The sequence below is a fragment of the Streptopelia decaocto genome (assembly GCF_964273445.1).
Source record: "Streptopelia decaocto genome assembly, chromosome: 5".
In the NCBI taxonomy this organism is placed as follows: domain Eukaryota; kingdom Metazoa; phylum Chordata; class Aves; order Columbiformes; family Columbidae; genus Streptopelia; species Streptopelia decaocto.
In genome coordinates this window covers 9,221,406-9,238,730 of record NC_138659.1, presented here as the reverse complement: position 1 = coordinate 9,238,730, position 17,325 = coordinate 9,221,406, and the positions used below count along the sequence as shown (strand labels likewise).

General features: G+C 43.1%; 1 protein-coding gene across 2 annotated transcripts in view; it reads right to left on the bottom strand.

Moving 5' to 3' along the window:
• Positions 1 to 16,618, bottom strand: part of NEGR1 (neuronal growth regulator 1) — a 224,834-nt gene extending 208,216 nt beyond the window's left edge. For both annotated transcript variants that reach the window (XM_082053835.1, XM_082053836.1), the window contains exon 1: positions 16,297 to 16,618. In XM_082053835.1, the coding sequence (XP_081909961.1) occupies positions 16,297 to 16,466 (170 nt within the window). In that variant the 5' untranslated portion in view covers positions 16,467 to 16,618. The remainder of the gene's footprint in view (positions 1 to 16,296) is intronic.
• Positions 16,619 to 17,325: the final 707 nt, after the last annotated feature.

Sequence of the window (17,325 nt, the reverse complement as noted above, 5' to 3'; positions counted from 1 at the left end):
TTCATGTTCAACTTCTGCCCCAGAAAGCAGCCAACAGTTCCCATCAGTCCCTTTCTTTCCAAAAGTAGAGAAACTATTGAAAAATGTTAACAATGATGCAAGGACAGGGAACTCACTGTGTCCCTCTGGCATGAGCCCATCCCACTGACGCAGTTTCATAGACACGAACATCACTGGGAACAGTTAGATCTCCTGCTTTCCCATATGTAACAGAAACAGTACCGCCTTCAGCAAGGAAGAAAAATATTTACATACTTACACTTATTTACACAATAATAGAATGTTTAAATGTTCCAGTAATCATTACATAAAGATCAAATGTGAAACCTTACTATATTCATCAGGAAAATGAGCTTTCCAATGAAATACACCATGACCTTCAACTACTAGTTTTCACAGCAGAGTCTATATTCATACATATATTCATAAATTTGGAAACTGTAAATTACATCACGAGATGGATTCAGCTCTTGTGAGTGCTGAATTCTATCTTTCACTTATGCACATCTATCACAAATAAATATTTACTAGCACGCCTACTGTATTTTCTTCATTGCTCACTCACCTCTTGATTAAATGCAGGTGGTTTTCATCCATAACTACTATTGAAATTCAAAAGTGAAAGTGATTTAGGAAATACATTATCTTTTAGAAGTGTATTTACTGTCGCATGTCTTGGTCCTCTCATTCAAATGTCAAATGTTCTCCTCTCCACCTGCATTGTTTCCCATCCCATAACCACAAACTCCACAGCTGGAGCTGCAGCGAAGGACCAGGGAGGGTTCTGCTCCCGGCCACCGCGCTGCCTCTGTCACTGTCACCAACAGGCTAGCACCCAAATTAAACACATTCATCTCCGTGGCTGGTTATTACCACCCAATAACCCAAATGTGCAGGCAAATACATTATCACTGGTGAGACGGAGAAGCTGAAACCAGAGGAAAGCAAAGCAGGATACCAAGAGGATGGTACAAAAAAAAATATTTGTCACAGAGGTCTGAAGAAATGTCACCAGGCAAAATGGGGTTTCTTAAAATCAGAAGGAAAAAGAAATCATCAATCAAGATGAAAAAGCTTGAATAGGAGTTTTCATTTCAGATGTTACACAGAAAGGATCAGCAAGGGCAGGAGAACCAAGAGGGGAAACCAGGCACATAGGGACAGAAACTGGACTCGATGATCCTCAGGGGTCCCTTCCAGCTCAGGGCAGTCTGTGATTCTAAGCAGGCTGTTGCTGACCAGAAAAACAGGGAGGTAAAAGGCGTTTATTGGAGATGGGCCAAAATAAATGAAACATGATTTAAAAAAAAATATGTAAAAAAAAGAGTAATGCTTGAAGTGCCTTGGTAGGTATCTACATTGAGACTGCAGGAGATAAAATGGAGATTTCCCTTTGCAAATCTAGGATGCAAATCTGAAATGAAAATCTGTGTGTCATCTTCACAGAGACAGCAAGCTGAATGTTCAAGAGCAGAGAGACAGGAAATGAGGGAGTGACCAAGAAGATGCAAAGCCTGCCCGCACAGCAAAAGTGTAAAATAGGACTCTTCTAAAGGGAAAAAATAATAATTTAAAAAATAGCCAAAAAGAGGACAGAGACTCATGAGTGAAAAAGATTTCAAGACAAGAACAGCAAGTGATATTAAAGCTGGATGACAGATCATAAAAAATGAAAACTAACTGTTTTGTCAAAACTCCTGTCTGTCCTCCACATACCCAGGTTCAACATTCCCATGAAATAGACTGAGCTACTTGCTCAGATAACGTTCAGTGTACCTGAGATCTTCACCTCTGCCGTACATCACTCCAGGAGGATGATCAACTCTGAGGGGTTTTATGGGTTTAAGACTATTTCATCTTGTTCACAGCACCAATCTCAGAGGCCATAAATTAACAAAGACTTTATTGTGTGACAAATTATTTTAGTTTAAAGATACAGACCATCCCACTCATCACCAGACATTTACACATTCGTAGTCAGGTTTCAGGTACCTGGATCACCCTCTGAAACCATTTCCAGGCACCCCCTTACCCGCCCCCCCCCCCTGTTTTTTTTTTTAGAGTAACTAAAGCAGTAGATTAGGGTCCTAATCCAGGAATTTTAATTCATGTCCAGCAGTGAGGCAAGGTGAACCCACCCTGATAAAATATTTCACACAACACATTAGCACAAATATCAATCATATTTCACAGCACCATCTGGTCTTAATATTGTTACTTTCACTGTTTCTGACGGAAAATTACTATGCACAGGAAAAAAAAAAACAAACACAAAACAACAAACAAACCCAAAGCCAACAATCAGCGCTCGACACATCACGTTTGCTTTATCCAATCTGAAAATCATTGCTGCCTTGAAGAACTGCAAAGGTCTTTTAGATATTTTGTATGACTAAAAATACAAAAAATCTGTCTGCGAACTTAACAAATACATGTATGTTCAGAAATACCTTTAGGAAAAGTGCCCTGTCCATGGGAATGGAACTTGCCCCTGCCACCCAAGTTTCGCCCCTGGCTGTGGGAGTGACATTTTTCCCTCCTGCTCGACCTGCAGCTCCCATAAACACACTGACTTCCACCAGTATTGTTAATTGTTCACAACAATTCTTGCTTGCATCTCACATGTAATTAAAACCAGCTCTGAACACACCTCCAGCAGCTGAAAAATCACTTATCTCGAAAACAGAATCCTCTTGAAGATCAGCATAAAATGCACTCTTAAACATTATCTTTTCACATTCGTTTCACTCAAATCCCACTCACTCAGGAATATATATTATAATGTGGAACCAAATTTACCACCCAACTTCTGCTGCAGTTAAAAAAGATCATTAAAAGAACTAACTCTTCATTTCATGATGCATCACACTAACAGGTTCAACAGATCTCGACACGGGTGCAAACAGGTTTGTTATTTATAACCGCTGTCAAATGACTGTACAGTGTAGATTTGAACTTATGCAAATGAACATATTAAAGTTACCTTTTTTTCTTAAATAATCTAATCATGCTAGTCTACTAATTTAAAATTAATGGGATGGAATGAAAATGTTGGACAGTTTCAAAATAAATTAAGTGTGGAAACAGGTTACGTTTAATCAAGCTGTCATGCAAATTAGCAGCTTCACTCACTGAGTACTATGGGAAGAACTTCCTTGCTAGTGAAAATGGTTTTGGAACCATTACAGGAACTATCTACTTCTTGTTAGAGACAGATGAATACTAAAAAAGTACAGAAGCCCCAGTATCAGGTTAAAAAAAAATAAATCTTCATCATCTTCAGCGGACGCAACCCTGGAGCTGCACATTCTCAACACGCTTCCTTCCCAACACTTACTCTAATAACTACAAGCAGCTCTACAAAAGCATCGCCTATTAAAAATGGTCAAAATTATACTTCAGTCCTGCCAACGGCACTTATTTGTTAATTGAGTGGTTCTCTTTATTACCAGCTGATTACATCAACCCACGTACAAGATACTGCAGCTCCACAAAAGGGCTGACAACTCCAGTGAGCGTGTGCTGGATCCCGGGTGGTATCTGAGATGAAAATCACCAGTTCTCATGCAGATGAAGCATAAGAAAGATCATTCCTCACTCTGCCATCGCACAGGTGTAGATGTATTTTATTAAACAGCATGCATATGTAGTCAAATTAATATTCTTAGAAAGAAAAAGAAATCCTTTATTGGGCTATGAATATATTTGTATTGATCTTCTGCACCCAGACTTTTTACTAGCAGATGTGCTTTGGATATTGTAATTTATCCACTTCTAGTTTATGAATAACGTGTCAAGTCCTCTCCAAAGGCAGCAACATTTGCACAGAAACTGTGTTCCAGGTAACATAAACTTTGATCAACAGTAAACACACATCATTTGTTGCTATAAAAAAATATTACTTTGTACTATTACAGAGTATTCTCTTCCATCCAAGAACTCAAAAGGTTTGCAAAAAGCATGAAGAATCTAATCTAATTCCAATTTCACTTCCCCCCAGACCCCCCAAAAAAGAATTGCGGGAATTTCAAACACACTTGTATTTAATGACCATCCAAAGCTTTATACCTGTGTTTGGTGTGGTGGTTGGTTTTGTTTACGCACTTACAATTCTAAACAGTCCAAAAATATTTTAATATCAGCTGTGACCTTAGTGAGGTAATTATTCTCCTCACAATTTACTGTAGCTGTAGTAAGCAGGTCAACTATCCACACATTTGACATCAAAATACACATTGTGCTCCATGGATGAGGATCTGAGTATTTCCTGCTGTAGACTTGGGTCTTGGCTCTTCTGTGAGTTACGACTTCAAGCCACAGAGATAAACACACCCAACCATCCTTAACATTATAATCCCTTTCTCTATGCAAGCCGTATTTTCATCAGCACTTCGAAATTCTATTCCTTCTGATCACTTGGTTAGTCTTGTAAACAGAAAATGTATTTGGATGTACCTAAAATATTAAAAAGTAGGCTTTTCAAGTCAGTCATTCCAGAAGTATCATATTTGAATTAAAAATAACTTTTGTTACATGAAATCTTTTCCTTCACTATTCACCTTACCTAATATTTAAAAATTTAAAAAAAAAAAAAAAGTAGGAATCAGCATAGTCCCTTGGAAATGTGATGTTTCGAGAGTTATTTGAATTAAGTGCCAAATATATGCAGTGTTCAGGGTTATTATTATTTTCACAAATAGAATAAATTGTTCCCTGGGCATGAACAGCTTCGTTGCAGTAAACACTAATGCTAAAATGGATGGTAGGGAGGAAAAGGTGAACTGCTGCTGGGGAGAAAAGGCCATAGGTACAGGAAAAACAATATGCAGGCAGTAAAACTGCTCTGGTATGCCAGTCACCTATATTTAGAAAGGCCTAGCATCCTCAGTATTAATTATTTATATGACCACTTAAGCCTTATTGGCATTTATCAAAGAATGCACGCTAACTTGAAATATTTACACTAAACTACTGCACTCAATGAGATAGATATCACAGAAAGTGCTCTTTACACCTCCAACCAGATGCATTTTAAATCTGTTGCACGTTGATAAAATCAGTACGAGTGAATCGCAAATGTGTTACACAGCCAAAACAAACAAAACCCCTATCAGATATTCAGATATATGAAGAACACTGCATGTCCCCCCCCAGGCTGCAGCCCCCCCAGATCACCTGTTACTGGAAGTTAATTTGCAGGTGTGTTTTATCTTTAGCCCATACACCTTCGGACTACCAGAAACATAACAGAAAGAAGGTTTATGCAGGTTAAAAAGCACAACTAATTAAATGCAATTAATTAAATTAATTTTTAACTGATTTCCAGCCACATGCAAGACTCTACACTGAAAAAAAAAAAGTAGCTGTGACAAAAGTTATATTTTATTCTCTCTTCCTCTGCTATTTAACAGTCTTGGAATGAAAAGTCAAGTACAATTTTCTAGTCCAGTTGTTCCAGCCAGGGGGGAAACTGCTTGTCATAATTAGGCCACTTTCATAACGAATTCACTCATCACCTGGTCCCCTGTGAACGTGCTCAAAGCTCTGCACCCGTGACTTGGTGACCTCATCCTGCCCACTGGTCACTTCCTCTCGTCCCCTCTTGCCTCATCTCAATCCCTCTGTGCATCCATCCACGGGTTGAGGAAAGAAAAGCAAAGTTCACCAACTACAAAGTAAAATATATAAAAGATTGATTGTGCCTCTGATCTGCAGCAGCACTGGGGACTTGCTCTTTCCAGTGCACTTAACACATCTGCCATATAGATTATTTATTGGTAAATATTCTTTTCAGCTATACATGCCCTTCTATCTGAAGTCACACAAATTTGATCTCTTTTTAAAAAAACTAAACATATATACAAAAATATCTCATTCATTAATACTTCAGCAAGTAAATGGAGCTCTGCAATAACAGGAAGTCTTTCTAGGACTCTATGTTCTTCAGGATGAGAACCTGTCCCAGGTTGCCCAGAGAGGTGATGGATGAACCATCCCTGGAGACATCCCAGGCCAGGCTGGACGGGGCTCTGAGCAACCTGAGCTGGTGAAGATGTCCCTGCTCATGGCAGGGGTGGCACTGGGGGAGCTTTGAAGGTCCCTTCAACACAAACTATTCTGTTATTCCATGAGACCTGGAGACATTACTTTACACAGATAACATGAAATATTTGAGTAATTATCCAGAAACAACTACAACACCTGACCTGGCCCCACTCGCCCACCCTGCCCAGAGCCGCTCCAGCCCCTCGCACCGTGCCCCAGCCTGGCGGCTCGTTAACCACCAGGTTAATTAATAGAAACAGCAGCAAACCACCCCTCTCTGCAAAAGACCATGTAAACACTAGGTAACATCTTACTAGTAGCTAAGTTTTCAATTTTTTCCATTAGGCAGTGTGTGTTTCCAAACCCCTGGCAAGTGACAGTTCCATCCACGTTGGGACAGACACTCATCTTCCCATTTCTGGTGGAATTGTCAACTCCACAGCTCATACCATGGCCCTTCTTTTCCCAGAAGCAGCCCCAAGGACTCCCCAAGTAGACCAGACATGGTGTAATCCAACACACCAACAGCTTCTGAGGAATTTTTCAGAATTATTTGGATAGTGGACGCTATGTAAATTTACACCCTAAAATGGCTTTTAAAAAAAAATCCCGAAGAATTAAAGCAACTTGAATGGTAAGGGTTGGGATTTCTTTTGTGGAGGGGCACATACTCTAATTTCTGTAGCAGAGGTATGCAAGTTGGCTGTCACACATTGCTCTAGCACACTGGAAAGATTCTGAGGCTTCCTACAACCACTGCCCACAGCACCTCAAAATCTATTTACACATCATGAAACAAGAACTGCCACATGAGATACCCTTCATATCTGAAAACTTTTCTTCTTCACTGTTTATATTAACATTTCAGTGACATTCCTAATATTCAATTTTAGATTTATTTAATAACTGTCTTAAACAGGAATGACAAGAGAATTCCACAGCTGAAGTGGGAGTGTGATTCCAAGCTCCAGGTGGCCCGGTGAGCACCGTCACCAACCGTGTCCCTCAAGTGCTGTGGTGCAATTTAACTTATGGCCAAACAACCTAAAGCAGCAGCTGGACAGCAAAACACTTCAGTGCTTTTCCCTGTGTAATACATTTAAAGGCACAGGATTTTATCAGTTTACTAATTTAATTCCTATGTTAAATTCAAGATAATTATGACACGACACATGAAGATAAATGCATACATACTCTTAATAAATTAACCTATAATTTTGTAAATATTATACCACTATTTTTATAAACAAAAATATTTACTATCCATATTATACAAATGTTTTGATTATCACATTATTATGTATTATTTCATTCTGTAAGCAACACAATACCTGCAAAATTACTGCATCTTTAACTCCCTCTGGTAAGAGATTTTTCATCACACCTATTAAAGTTCATAACTAACCTAACTCAATACTTCATAAGCCCAGATCCTAAAAAAAAAAGTCAATTTAATAATGTAAGTCCTTTCTGAGACCTTTATATACAGTTGTGCTCATTTTCTAACTAATTTAGTTCATCTGATCTGAATCTCTCATTAAAAACTGCTACATTATGATGGTTAGGAACAGAATAACTGAAATAATTGCTTTTAGCCCTGATAGAGTTACCTATTTGAAATCATGCTTTCAATAAAGCTGGGTTCATTTAGTTTGCATTAAAGACCTCAGCCTTTCAGCTTTTGTGACACACCAGATAAACACAGAAGACAGAGCTTTTATTTATCTGTTTATTTTTGCCCAGACATCCATTCTTCTCGCTGCCTTTGGAAACTTATTACTGCCTCAGCTCAGGATATCAAATTATTTTGGGATTTCACTGAGACTTGCATTCAATCTCCTAAAGACTTTACACATTCAATGCCCGGACCAACCTCACCTGTAATTTATTTCTGAGTGTGTTGACACCATTCAAACTCTTTTAGGGCTGTTTAGCTTTCTGTGTCTCCTCCATACCCAAGGGCACCCAAACCTTGCTGAGGAAATAAAGGAAAACTCTGCACCGTCATCTTCACACCCAGAAGAAATGTAGCAGTCAAGTGGAAACCAGGTGGTCAGGAAGGGATGGCTTCAGTCCCAAGTGCTGTTTTATGATGGTGAATTATATTCCACTTAAAAACATTTTTAACCTGAAGCCAGTGGAATATCCAAGGCATACAGCCGTACAGTAAATTATGCATGCCAATGTTTTGTAGAGGGAATAAGGTTCCTGCCTACTTTGACAGAACTGCGTTATGTAAATGCAGCAGGCCTATCACAGATGCTGTGCTAAGATGGACAGTTAGCGTATTCCTGTATATTTACATAACTACAGAAAAAATACAGCATATATACGTATAGAATTTCCTTTATTTACATTGACATGTGCGTAAGAAAAATTACTGGAGATTTCTGCAAGAAGTATTGTATGCTAATGAATTTTTTTCCAAGACAAAACTGTTAGTGCTAACAGTTGGATCCCTCTCTTTGTTTTAATTATGCATGACTAATGATAGCTGTTTGGCTGTCTGACCACCAGATTGTCTGCTGTTGCCAAGGGAGAAGCTTCTAAAATAGATTGGCTGTTTTTCTGTTATAAAACAAAGTATGTTTTACTTCATCTCATTTTTTTTAACAGTTTTGCAGGTATAAATATCAAAACTTGAGTTGAACTCACTGGTGGGCCATTCTCGTTTGTAAATCAGAACCAATTATAAGCGATATACCACACAGAACCAGAATTGCTGCAGGCACCTCCTGGCTCCAGGTGCTGCTGCAAACACAGAAACTAAAGAAATACAACCAAGAAACACCACTGCAATGGCCAGCATTGTAGTGGGTCTGGTTTCCATCTCCACCCATATACAAATGCAGGTGCACTAATGAGTCCCACCTGCCCTGGGGTCTCCGAGAGCTTTAATACTGGGAACAAAGCTGTGCATCCATGCAGAGAAAAAAAAAATGTTTTTCTGCTGAGTTTGAAGAAAAATATTTGAAAAAAGGTCAAAAGAAGGGAGCCTGATGGTTGCTGATACAGTAGGATAAAGGTGAGCGGGCACAGCTGCACCCAGCACTGCATCCCCGGGACTCGGGTCCCTGGGATATGGGCTACAGGCAACTCTTATGCGAGATGACAAGGAGAAAGTAATTAAAGTCTCTGTTTTCTCCTCAACAGAACAGCCCTTTGGAACAAATCCCGTTTTTCATTCCTCACTGATTCCTTGTTTTGTTAGCTCCTTTGCATAACACCCGAAACATTCGCAATCGTTTAAAATGATAAATTATTTTAATTTACTCTGAATTTATTTATTATTATGGCAGAGACAAGAGGCAAGCACCATAATGTGCTTGTTTAATAATTGGCAGGGATTTGGAATGTGAATGTGTTACCCAACAACAACTCAATTTTATGGGGGGTGTGCACATATGTCTACACGTACCACAGCCACATTTCAGAGAGGAACAAAGCCTCACACAGCCAAATAATTTATGATCCTGAACTGCACAAGAATACTAAAACAGTACAGAAGTCAAGAAAAATACCTTTTAAAGTCATAGAGAAGAAAAGAAAATTTTTATATTTATTACACCAGCTGTCCCTCCATAGACATATCTGCATTTATATGTGGGTGCACACAACTGGATCCCACACAGGCATGTGGACACACAGAGGGACTGCACTGTCACAATATGTATAATATAATAAAATTTAAGTATGCTCTATACACTTGATGTTCACCTGCTATTCATACTGCAAAACTTTCATTCCAAGTGCCCAGTTCTCAGTAATACTAATGACAACAAACAGATAACGTTTGGGAGGTGTCACCAACTTTCCATGGCCACTGCTGCTCCTTTGGCAAAGGATGTTGGCTGGAATGGGCAGCTCTTCTCAGAAGAGAAAGTAAAACCAGCAAGCAAGCCCTAAGCCCAAAAAGTCACAAGCCCCGCTTCAGCAATTAAAATGTGAATTAGGCACATACATCCCCTAAGGGCCTGAACACCCTTGGAGATGAAGCTTGATTGATCTGCTTGACACAGGCACCCAAGCCTCACAGGCACCTCCAGCGATTTCAACTAGAGCAGTTGGATGTTCCTTAGGATGGTGGATCTGGAAACCCACAGGATTGCATAGCTCCAGAATTCTTGGCAAGGACCACCCCCCCCAGCTAAGGTCCACAATGACGACCATAATGCTGTAGTTTCATTCTTGAGCGTCTGGAGTCAGGGCAAGCAGAAGCAGGAACTGGAGATGGTCCCAGTAAGGTCCTGTCTGGCTAGGACTCCCCTGTGCCCATGGTCAGGCACCAATGAGCTTTCCTGGGAAAGGGGACGTCCCATCTGAAAATCAGAATATCTTGGAAAGCAGAGCAGCAGGAGAGGCAGGTTTGCCTGCTGCTGCCAAACTTCTCCTGCCAAAACAGAGTCCGTTCCCACACCAGACTCTGATTATGGAAACCCTGTGTTTGGTACCCCTAAAGGGACTCGGTTCAGAAAAACAATGTCAGGTGGACATCTCTCCTCTGAAGCATCAATGCCCATTAGAGGAGTGCTGTGGTGGAGAACAGGGAGCATCCCATTTCCCAATGAGTGAAGACAACATGCAGCTGGGAAAGTCATTTCCAATAGAGGGTGAGAACTCTGATCTCTGCCAAGTGCAAGGAGCCACAGTGAACGTTGAGTCATCAGATCTGCCCCAGGAACAGCCTTTCTCTGACACGCTGCCTCGCATGGTTCCCTGTGCCACCCTGGGGTGTCACTGCCAAAAAGCTGGGGACCTCTGGGGGAGGCAGAGGTGACACTCGTGGTGTTTGGGGAGTGGCTCTCTCAGCCCTGGACACTGAGGGACACCAGAAGCTGCTCTTCCCGCTCCCCACGTGGCAACTTCTTCCACCAGCAGAAAATCTTACGGAAAAGATGAAGCTGAGTAACTCTAAAAGCAGCTGGAGAGATGGATAGTTTGGGATCAGCTGTCTACAATATGCCCAGACCCTTTAATACCAGTGAAAACACACCAATAAAATATACTCCTAGCAGTGTTAGCACAGCTCATCCTGCATTACCCACTGTTCTGTACTAGATGTCCGGTGAGCATCTCAGGTCTGAGGGGCAGGAGAGCATGACTGTGCATGACACAGACCTGAGACTGTCCAAGGTGGAGAGAGAAGCAGCCAGGCTACGTGTGAAGAATTTAGAAAACAAACCAAAAAACCCCGAAGCTCCTGACCTCTGACCAAAAAAAATATAAAATCTCCTATAATCACCCTTCTCAGGTGACTGTTGGCTGCCCTAAACCTCAGATAAAACTGACATGGGATGGCCAAGAGAGACTACTGTGGTCAGAAACATGCAGGTGAACTTTGATCTACCTGTTAACAAGGCTGGCCTAGAACTGATCCCTGCTTTTCCCAGCCAGGTTTGACAAGAACCAATGTCTGCTCTATAATCACAACCAGACACAGTTATCTGCTTTACACCTTCCAGCGCTCCTCCTCTTCACTGTCAACCTTTGGGAACATCAATCCAATGGATCCTAGCTAGGGGTTTAACTCTTTACAGTTAAGAACTCACATTATTTCCAAAATTGCAGGGCATATATTTCATAAATTCCTCTACAATCATACAGTGGTAAAAAAACTACTTTTCTAAACAAATGTGTCAAGTTTAAAACCTTATTTTACTGTGATTACACGATTTTAAAGTACTATCAGGTAAACTAGTTTTTATTATCCATGAGCTTTGAGAAAAATAAAATGCAGGATAACAAAAACTGTGCTTGTGAAATAAAGCCATTTTCATAGAACGTTTTGTGTTGAAGGGACCTTCAAAGCTCCCCCAGTGCCACCCCTGCCATGAGCAGGGACATCTTCACCAGCTCAGGTTGCTCAGAGCCCCGTCCAGCCTGGCCTGGGATGTCTCCAGGGATGGGGCATCCACCAGCTCTCTGGGAACCCGGGCTAGGCTCTCACCACCCTCAGGGGCAACAATTTCTTCCCTTATGTTTGATTATCTTCAGATTTGTACATTTAGATATCTAAAGGGATTCTGTCTACAAGTTGCAGACAAGGTGTATAGAGCTGGTAAGAAACTCAGCCCCATTTTCTTGGGTGGGTGAAGCTGAGAGGGCCACACACACAGAACAGCCGTGACCCAGAGAAGCATCAGCACAGGAACTCAGAGAGAAGTTCTCTTTTATTTCCCCAGCAGTAGAAGCACCTCTTGCTGCCATCCAGCAGCAGGTCCCCGCCACCCTCCCCACGTCACCCCCCACCCCGCCATGGCCGTGGTGTCCTCGAGCATCCAGCCCCACTCTGGGGGCAGGAGGGAATGGAAGGGGTTACCCACACCTGCTCCCAGCAAATTGCTTAGCATTTGTCACCTCTCTTCAAACACTCCTGTGCCAAAATTGCCACTTGTGCTGTCAGCGTTAGGGATGTGCTGCAAACCTGCAGCAATCTCTCTCCTCACGGGAGGTCTTGGGAAGGGTCAATAGAGAAACCCAGGTCTGAAAACACAGACAGTTTCCTCTATGTCTAGCAGTTTACAATGTAGAAAATAATACTCTTCTAATAAAATAATGCTTTTATAACTTGCCCTCTCCTTCCTTGTGTGCTCTCATTAAATCTTAACTGGTTGCCTGATAAGAATAAAGAAAAGGTGCGGGACAGAATTACACTTTGGAAAATAAGGGGCTTCCCAAAATTATTTTGCCATACAAAACAACCACATTACTGACATAATTTCTTACAACTTCGATAAACAGTGACACAGATAGTGTTTGAACTGTATGCACCAATCATCGATTGAAAACAAAGTACCATGTTTTAATTATTGAGAATACAGAAATAACACCTTGGCTAACAAGAGATTTTCTTTAAAAAAAAAAATACAAATAAAAGAAAATAAAATTGCTAAGGTGCTTTATGTAGCAAAACAGGTGCTAAGTGACATTTTTGGCAAACTGTTGGGTCAGTCTACCTGACAGTGAATAGTGTGGGCCAGGGGGTGACGGGGAACGGCTGGGGAAGGGCACCGGGCAGGGAGCAATGCTCACAGCTCTGCTTCCATGGCACTAAAAAACCCCACATGCATTTGACGCTCAACTGAGTAATTACACTATCATATCAATTAACTATTTTAAAATGAGGGAGCTGTACTACTTATTTTACTCTGTGTTAATGCTCAGAGGCTTTTACTGGAAAGCCTCAGCACTTAAAGGAGTCTTTATTCCTCATCTTTAGTAAAGAAAATGAAAACTTAATGTGAGAACTGAGACTGGAACTTGGCTGGCTCAGTCTGCCACCTTACTCATTGAAATAGGCTAAGTGCTTTCTCCTTTCCTAATATTTTAGCTCAAAATAAGACTTGCAATTAAAAGCCTGTCCTCAGTTCAAGGCAGGTAACCCTGTTTATCTACACTCCTTGCAGAATGTCAGATGATAATTAAGCTGTGCAGCGGAGGGGAAGCCCTGAAGACCAGCAGCAGAGCCCCAGGAGCTGGGGTGCCCACAGCACCCACAACACCCGCTCCTTCTGGGACACCTCCACCCTAACGCAATCAGCCTCCTGTCCCTGCGGTCAGGGAAACGCCGACTCCAAGCTGTGGAAATAAGCCCCCTGTTCCAGCATCAACTGGTGAAAAAAGGAATGCTTGATGCTTTAAGCATGGTGCTGTCGTAGCAAAGTCAGGTCACTTAGGAAGCCCCCGTTGCTGGAGAATGGATCAAAGCGAAGCCCGGTGCCGGGAGGGGAATCCACACGTGTGGCAGCAGGAGCTGAGGGCCACCTTGCCATGGGAACCCAGGAACTACAGCCACAGCCACACTGGTTGCTGCAGCATCACCCAGAACAGCCACAGCCACACTGGTTGCTGCAGCATCACCCAGAACAGCCACAGCCACACTGGTTGCTGCAGCATCACCCAGAACAGTTACAGCAGCATGGCCCAGAACAGTTACAGCAAGTCCAGCTGCTGCAGCATGGCCCAGAACAGTTACAGCAAGTCCAGCTGCTGCAGCATCACCCAGAACAGTTACAGCAAGTCCAGCTGCTGCAGCATCACCCAGAACAGTTACAGCAAGTCCAGCTGCTGCAGCATCGCCCAGAACAGTTACAGCAAGTCCAGCTGCTGCAGCATTGCCCAGAACAGTTACAGCAAGTCCAGCTGCTGCAGCATCACCCAGAACAGTTACAGCAAGTCCGGCTGCTGCAGCATCACCCAGAACAGTTACAGCAAGTCCGGCTGCTGCAGCGAACATCACCCAGAACAGCTACAGCCGGCCCCTGTGAAAACTCCTGTGCTAACACTGAGATTACTTTACCCAGCTCATCAGAATTTGTATGTAAATAAATAGCCTGCTTCCAATACTTAGGATACTAATAGCAATTATTTTAATGTATGTTGAAATAGATTTACATTACAAATATCCAGCAAGGAAAAATTCAGGAGGAGTAGTGATGATGTGCAGCGAGAGACTCAAGATAAACAGCTCTATCTGCCTTCTGCACGCACTTTGGAAAGTGTTTTCTCTTACAACAATCCTACATTTCCCCTTTCAAGTTGCAATAGCAGCTGAAAACAAAATAAACTCTGGTTTTGAAAGCAAGTCTACAAAAGGCATTTGAAATGAAAGTAGTTAATCATAGAGCAAGAATGAAAAAACAGCCGTACCACGTTATTTCACTCCCTAGTCGCTTTGTTCCAGCCTTCGGTAGGGATGTTTATGTCTCTTCTTTACAAAACAAACACTCTCCTTCCCTTGTGGAAACAAAGTAACATTTTACTCTTAATGCTCTAATTTAATTTATATAACATGTAACCTATCCAGCCGCATAGACACCCACTATAAACACAAACTTAGGCCTAGAAAACTGAATGTATTCCAGCTGAAACCCAGTAGGAGACTAACCTTTAGAGTTAATTCAGCAGGTTTTGAATAAAGTATTTCCAATCACATATCTATTTACATCGAACAATGTTTAGCACTGGCCAAGTGTCTGTCTGAACTGCCCACAGCCTCACCAAGTTACCTTCTCTGCAACCTTTAAGTCTGAAACACTACAAATAAAATACAGGTTTTTTAAAAATTTTCTTTTGATTCTCCAGTTCTGCAAACAGGAAGCATGAGGACTTTAGGGCACCTCAGAATACGGAGTATAATTGAGGTCTACTTAAAAAATACTTGTCAGCTGCCCTACATAGACATCTACTGTATTTTCAGTAGCTACTACACCAGCAGCAGGCTGCCTTGCTATAAAACCATTCCAAATTCCTACTGAATATACCTCACACAGTATTTTACAGCAGACTGTAGCATCGTTAAAAACACACAGGGCTAAAATACTTTGTTATCTGGAGACCTGAGTAACACCCCAACAAAAAATAATACAGCCAGATACTTTGTAGCTTAAAACCACTGCCTATTAAATTGGAGATTTATCACAAGCAAGGAGGTCCAGCCCACTACAATCATATTCCAGATAACAAGAAAATGTATTTTGCTCCAGCTATAGCAAGATCATTACAAACGTACAACACATGAATAAAAAGTTAGAATCGGAGAAAAAAATAATCAAATCAAGGCAGAGGATTAATGAACACAGATCAGAAAGAGGGATCCAAGGAGATTAACTATGGTGTGCGACTGCTGGTAAACAAATTTTGCTCCAGTCAACCAGACTGAATACACAGGGAGCGCAAGGTTCATTAGAAGAAACAGCAGAGCTATGGCAAGCAGGTAATCTCCTAATGGTATAAAGCTAGCTGCCCACGTTAATAAGCGAGAAATACGAAAAACATAAAAACCAAAACAAAATAACCACAAAAATACTTCTGACAGGGCGTCATCCTCAGCACCACGTTACAGCCCAGCGACACTCCGACCGCAGAGCCCCAAACTGCTGCCGGCAGCCAAAAACTGCATCATTTCCCCCATTTCCAAACTTCTCCCAAAAGACCTTGTCTTTACTAAACAAGACTTTAAATAAAAAAAAAAAAAAAAGGAAACGATTTCCAGCAGTTGGACACACACACCCCCAAGCCCCGGAGGAACCAAGCACTCCGGGATGCGGGTACCGGGTGCTGTTTAGGACAAGTTCCCTGCATCACCGGGAGGATTCCTACCGCCGCAGCATCCCCGAGGAGGGTCGGGGGGCTCCCGGAGGAACCAAGGCTCCTCCGGGAGTCCCCGACCCTCCTCGGGGATGCTGCAGCAGTGCCGGTCCGTGTCCCCCTACCCCCCCTCGCCCCATCACGGCCGCGATCGCATCCTACCTAAGCACCGCCGTGTCCCCTTTCCTGACCACCAAATTGTCCACAGCTGACCCGGGGTAGTCCCCACCCGGAGCGGCGAATCTCCCGGGGGGCAGCAAACAGCAAAGGCCGAGGAAAACGATCGCCAGCCACTGGTGGGAGCCCCCGGCGCCCCGCACCAGCGGCACCATCTCCGCTCCGCCTTGCTGTCCCCCCTGGGCCCGGAGCCGGCCCGGTAGAGACGGCGGAGGCTCCCGGCTGGTGGCCGCGGTCTGTGGGCGAGTACGGAGCGCGGCTGCTCCCGGGCGGCCGCCGGAGCATCTATCGCGGGGAGAGGAGAGCGGAGGGGAGGGCAGCGCGGCCGCTCGGCGCGGCAGCGGGCGGTCCCCGCTGCCAGCCCCGTTGCCACGCAGCCGTCGCCCTGGCAACCGGCCCGGCGGCGGAGGGATGCGCGGGGCCGGTCCAACCCCCCCGCTAAACCTTCCCCCTCCCTCCGTTCCGGGCTTCCCGCTCCGCCCCTCCCGCCATCCCGGTTTGCAGCATCCCGCACCGGCAGAGCTGCGGCGCAGGCCCAACACCGCCCGCTTCCCCGTGCCACATCTCAGGCATCGCTCCTTCTCTTTGATGCCGCTCTCTCCCCTTAAGGTTTAATAAAAATTTACCACTTTGGCAAAAGGCGGCAAGTCGGAAGATGGCCTTTAGGGCTGTGGCGCTGGGAACCGTGCCAGCAGCTCCACGGTGAGGCTTCCTCCTCTCCCGGGAACGGCTGGGATTTCCAAAGGAATGATCGAGTCCTTTCTGGAATATAGGATCGGCTGCTCTGATATTTGGGGAGCTGTATTTCCTAAAGTTCTACCAGGATAGCTACAGACATTCACCAACAGCAGGAAGAAGAAGAAAAAAAAAAGGGGGCAAACCCCCACGTATTATTTTCCCATAGAGGCATCAGAATTAGCAGCCTTTTTTCCTCCTGTGGTCTTCTCCAGCACGTTAAACACAGACTCAAAACATTGTCAGTTCTGACAAACACCACAAAGTGAGGAATTCTGT